This window comes from Populus nigra, chromosome 3 (genome assembly GCF_951802175.1).
Source record: "Populus nigra chromosome 3, ddPopNigr1.1, whole genome shotgun sequence".
NCBI classification, from domain to species: Eukaryota; Viridiplantae; Streptophyta; class Magnoliopsida; order Malpighiales; family Salicaceae; genus Populus; species Populus nigra.
Window position 1 is genome coordinate 16870333 of NC_084854.1, and position 5202 is coordinate 16875534.

At 37.7% G+C, this 5202-nt stretch overlaps 1 protein-coding gene across 4 annotated transcripts; it reads left to right on the plus strand.

The window, feature by feature from the left end:
* On the plus strand, window positions 1-4458 carry LOC133690255 (serine/threonine-protein kinase PCRK1-like). Of its 4 annotated transcripts, none has more exons than XM_062110484.1 (6): window positions 1-355; window positions 528-640; window positions 1019-1482; window positions 1712-1972; window positions 2296-2418; window positions 3397-4458. In XM_062110484.1, the coding sequence occupies exons 3-6, from the start codon at window positions 1102-1104 to the stop codon at window positions 3910-3912; spliced, it is 1281 nt and encodes a 426-aa protein (XP_061966468.1). In that variant the 5' UTR covers window positions 1-355; window positions 528-640; window positions 1019-1101; the 3' UTR covers window positions 3913-4458. The 4 variants fall into 4 exon arrangements, with proteins under 4 accessions (XP_061966468.1, XP_061966469.1, XP_061966467.1 ...); XM_062110485.1 differs by having other exon boundaries at window positions 528-557; XM_062110483.1 differs by lacking the exon at window positions 528-640 and having other exon boundaries at window positions 2-355.
* The last annotated feature ends 744 nt before the right edge of the window (window positions 4459-5202 follow it).

Below are 5202 nucleotides of genomic sequence, written 5' to 3' on the forward strand. Positions count from 1 at the left end.
CTGACAACACTGTCCTCTCCCTCCCACCGTCTCCATGCAAGACCCCTCCACTCTATCACATCCACAGAGCAAGCAAGAATTGGATTTTCAAGGTTGTCATGTCTTCGTATCTAATTAAATACTATTATTTAATAATGACATGGGTCCCTTCTGCTTTTTTTTGGGTAAGCTGACTTCCACGCCAAGATGCCGTGTGTAGACTATGGACTGCAGACTTTCACTAGTTTCTTGAGGCCTTTTGATCTAAATAATTAGTTTATTAAGGTCTTTTTGGGACATTGACTGAAGGGTCTCTTCTCAAATTACTCGTTGTTTGGGAACTGAGGTTAAGCAATCCCGTCAGGAAGATTTGAAGGTGAGGTTTGCCTGCTTCTCCAGGATTTTGCACCTTTATTTTGCTGAAAATTTGGATGGTCTTGCTGTTTTGCCACAGATAGAGAGATTGTGTGTGTCAATAGATTGTATCAGTATCAGTATTAATTTTGATTTCTTGATTTCACTCTCACCTGATTTTGAATTCATTGAAGGATAACCTTGGAACTGGGAGAATGAGAACGGTAAACATCTTGAGAGAAATTATCAAAAGAAAGCAGACAGTATTGAGCCAGTAGTTATTGACTTGTTCGTGCCTTTTAATTTCGTAGGTTATTCTTGTTTTCTATTTTGCTTATGTTGCATGAACTTGGGAAATCTTGTTGGTTATCAATTTCCTGAATCCGGCAAGAAGTGAACCACAAGCGCTGTCTCTCTGTCCTGTTCTTTTCTTTCTCCTTCTTTGTTTTTTAATAACTTTTTTTGCACAAATCAATCTTGCGGGTGTTTCTGGTTGGTTTTCAAATTTAACCTCACAAAAATATGCAAAGAGAGAATTTTGAGTTCCAACTATTGCTAATGATCTGATCCACTGTATCCTGAGAATGAACATCATATTTTGTGCAGCTTTTGTTTTTATACTTTCCTTTTGCATTCTATTTTGTGGACACATTTCTAATGAACACTGTTGTTTTTGAGTTTTTAGGTTGCTGCATCTTATCAAGGCTTTCTTTCTTTGCTCCTGAATTCGTGACAACCAGATTTATCTACGCCCATTCGTTGGGGGCAATGAAGTGCTTTTCATTCCACGGTGGAGACAAGACGGATGAACCAAAAGCTCCAAAGTCAGTCTCTGTTCAATCTGTGAATTCTCCAGGTGCTGATCGTGATATAGGAAGATCTGGTTCTGAATTGAATTCTCACAATGTCTCTGGTACCAGCACAGAGTCCATGGTTAGGCCCTCACTTCCTAGTATGTCTCAAAGGCCCAGCAATCTCAGAGTGTTCACAGTTTCTGAGCTTAAGTCAGCTACCAAGAATTTTAGCCGTTCTGTCATGATTGGAGAAGGTGGATTCGGTTGCGTTTATAGAGGATCTATTAAGAGCACCGAGGATCCAACTACAAAGCTTGAAATTGCTGTGAAACAGCTGGGTAAAAGAGGGATGCAGGCAAGTCTTATTCCTCATGTCAACACCTAGTTTTTAATGTCATTGATAGAATTGTAGAAGATATTTATTTTGCTATACTTTCAAAGGTATCTCCATTGCTAGAACAAAAATCTTTTTCAAGATTTGCCCACAGTTTTCAGAAAGATGCTTTGTTGAGCTGATGACAGTCTTGCATTTATACTTGTGTTTTGAGCAGTCTTAATCTTAGCTCACACCATTTGGTTGGCAGGGGCACAAAGAATGGATCACCGAAGTAAATGTTCTTGGAGTAGTCGAGCATCCGAACCTTGTCAAATTAGTTGGTTACTGTGCGGATGAAGATGAAAGAGGAATGCAGCGGCTTCTAATATATGAATTTATGTCCAAGGGAAGTGTTGAGGACCATTTATCCATCCGATCAGATAAACCTCTTCCATGGGCCATGAGACTGAGGATAGCCCAAGATGCTGCTCGTGGCTTAAAGTATCTACATGAAGAAATGGATTTTCAGGTATGGTGCTTCAAAATTCCCTTTCAGTGCACCTAAGATTTGGCAGCCCCCTGTGGAAATGCTTCATTTTTCTCAGGGTTGTATTTCATTTCCCATCTCCCCAACATTGTTCTTGTAGCTTGCTATTTTTTTCTAAAATTCTGTAGTTTTTTATTCCCTGTAAAAGAAAAAAAAAAGAGCCTAAAAGTGGTTGCGGGTGAGGGATTTCTACATAAAGTCAATTGTGAACAATTAATTAAAGTTTGTGGTAATCTGTGATATGTGGTTAAGCTATCAAGCCTAATTGATAATGCTGACTAGTTTTTTTTAATTGACTGTCATAGATCATCTTCAGGGATTTCAAATCATCAAACATTCTTTTAGATGAGCAGTGGAACGCCAAGCTATCAGATTTTGGGTTGGCAAGGCTAGGACCTTCTGAAGGATTGACTCATGTTTCAACTGCGGTATGTTCAGGCAATGTGATCTAATTAATACTTGATATCCGTTTCACCAATTGGTGCTTACTTTTAGCATGCTAGAAATGAACCTTTATTCAATATCTGGATGGGATTTACTCTTTGAAATCTCCTAAAATTTCATCACTACTGAGCTAATTACCGGAATAGAATCTTGAATTATGTTGCTTATATATTCTGCATATTTCTTGTGTAGTCAATTATCTTATCTGGGTCTGCTTTTGATCACCCAACTATCCCTTTGAAAGCTGCATCATGACAATTGAAAGTCATACAGTTTTCCTTATCTCTTGTGGGATTTCGGGATTATTTAGTTTTATTGATCTCAACACAATATGCGGATAACTGGAATAAAGTGATTGCATGGATTTGAGCACCTTGCATTCTAGGCATTATGCAGTTCGAAAGGCTCATATAGATGGAAATCGGCTTACTATCAAGCTCCAGGACCCAAACCTAGCCTTATTTTACTGCTTCCAGTGTACTTGATAAGCTCATCTAACAGAATAAAATATATTAAACCTGGCCACTCCAAAGATAATGGAACAACTATTGGGAAATTGTTCATTTGAGTGCTTGCTTGTTTAATAGTGCGCATCAGAGCTGCTTCAGCATTTTTGTTCTTTTTATTCTTTCTTGTGATTAGGATGCTTTTAGTTCTGTGTACTAGCATGTCTTAGGGAGTCTGGGTTTTGCCTCAAAGGAATATGCACAATAGAGGTTGAGAACTATGAAATGCATAAACCTTTTCCACATACATGATAGAAGAAACGGGTTCATTTTAAATAACTCAGAAACCGAATAGAATTTTTTATTTATGCTTTTCATTCTTTTTTTTCCTTTCAGAATGCAGTTTAGACTTTATGCTTTGGCCGTAGGTTGGTGCACTAACACTATGTTAACATTTTCTTTATAATCAAAACTGTTCATTCTCGTGCAATAATTGCAATTGGTTATTTCCATCAGGTTGTAGGAACCATGGGATATGCAGCTCCTGAATACGTCCAAACAGGACGTCTCACATCCAAAAGTGATGTCTGGAGCTATGGGGTCTTCCTTTATGAACTCATTACAGGAAGGCGCCCTTTGGATCGAAACCGACCCAAGAGTGAGCAGAAGCTCTTGGAATGGATAAGACCATACCTATCAGACGCCAAGAAATTCAAGCAAATAGTGGATCCCAGGCTTGAGCAGAAAGACATCCTCAAGTCAGCCCACAAGCTTGCAAATATAGCCAACCGATGCTTAGTTAGAAACCCAAAATTACGTCCCAAGATGAGTGAGGTGTTGGAAAGGATGAATCAGATTGTAGATGCATCTACAGGGACCGAAAGTGCCCAGCAGTCCTCCAAGAATTCAGCACCAATAAAAACTTCACACGGCACCACAGCAAAAAATAAAAGGAGAAATGTAGATCTCAAAACTGGAGAAAGCGGCTGGTTTGGTTGGATGTGGAATCCAAAGCATGTTAGAACATCCTAATTGCAGTAAACTCGAGCAGATTTATTGTCCGGTAGGTTTTGTGGCTGGTGGAGTATAAATAGGAAAAACTGTTTGAAGCTGGAAGGCTTCCATCATTTATTGGCTGATCAACAAAGCTGGTTGAAAAACTTTTATATACACAATAACTTGTAGAAATCACTGAAGGGAAGGGAAGGTATAAGAGCAACTCTAGATTCCTGCTTCTGAATAAGTGCATCGCTGGTCCAGAATTTAATGAATGTTAGTAGATGCTGGTCTGCATTGGAAAACTTTCCCGAGGTTGTAGCACTGCGACATGTAAACACTCTTTGGTGGGTTTTACATGCTTCAATGGATGTCTTAAGTAGAATATGTTTGCCTAATTTTACCACTTTACAGGAGAGTTACTAATGAGTATCATATCATTCCTTGTAACATTTTTTAGATTGGAATGTTTGAAGATCGATTCCTCGAACTACATAGTTGTTTGTGTAAAATTGTCGTTACCTCGTTTGTTATTGTCTTTGTCATTTACTAATTGAAATTAGGCCCTATTCTAGGCTTCAAGGCCCTGGTGTGCTTGAACTAAGGTTTTATTTTTTTCATCATTTCTGTTTCTAGCAGGTAAGGTAGAGGGGTGGCAATTTGACCCGATTAGCTATTTAATCTGTGTTTTACTGTGAATCGGAATAAATGAATATACAGTTTTTGGTTTTTTCAGTGTTTTTTAACTAAAAAAAATCCTAATTATATATTAAAATTTATACAAGTCATAGTTATTAAACCCGGTCCGGGAATTGACCCGGTTAAAGGGCTAGGTCCTGGGTTTTATGGGTCAACCTGGGTCAATCCGGATCAACTCAGAAAAATTAAAAAATATATATATTAAAGTTTGAATATTTATATGAAAAAATTAAGAAAAAATCCATGTGAATATAGAATATAAATGTTATAAATAATAAAATTTTAAAAAATATTTTAATTTTTTTATTTTACATTAAAAAATAATATGTTATTTTTTTTAATTAAAAAAAAAAAATTAAAAGCCACCCCCTATCTCTACCAAAAAAAAATTCACAACCCTAAATTTTCCCTATTTCTACCAAAAATAAAAACAAGCCGCCCTCCTGCTTGGGATTTTCTTTTCCAAAACCAGTAAAGTTTTCCTTTTCACTAGGCAAAGCAATTGCCACATAGACCCAGCCACACCTCCCTCATCCCGTTCTCAATCACCCCCTGCACCAAAACTAAAGAGCCCCTTCCTTTTTTTCTCAGCCACCTATTGGCCAAACCAAGAGACCCAGCTCTTCA

What these genes read in the sequence shown, in the direction of transcription:
- LOC133690255 (XM_062110484.1), top strand. Translation starts at nt 1,102, where the DNA reads ATGAAGTGCTTTTCATTCCACGGTGGAGACAAGACGGATGAACCAAAA. An exon ending in TGGGTAAAAGAGGGATGCAG is followed by an intron (nt 1,483 to 1,711) that starts GCAAGTCTTATT and finishes TTTGGTTGGCAG; the next exon opens with GGGCACAAAGAATGGATCAC. An exon ending in ATGAAGAAATGGATTTTCAG is followed by an intron (nt 1,973 to 2,295) that starts GTATGGTGCTTC and finishes TGACTGTCATAG; the next exon opens with ATCATCTTCAGGGATTTCAA.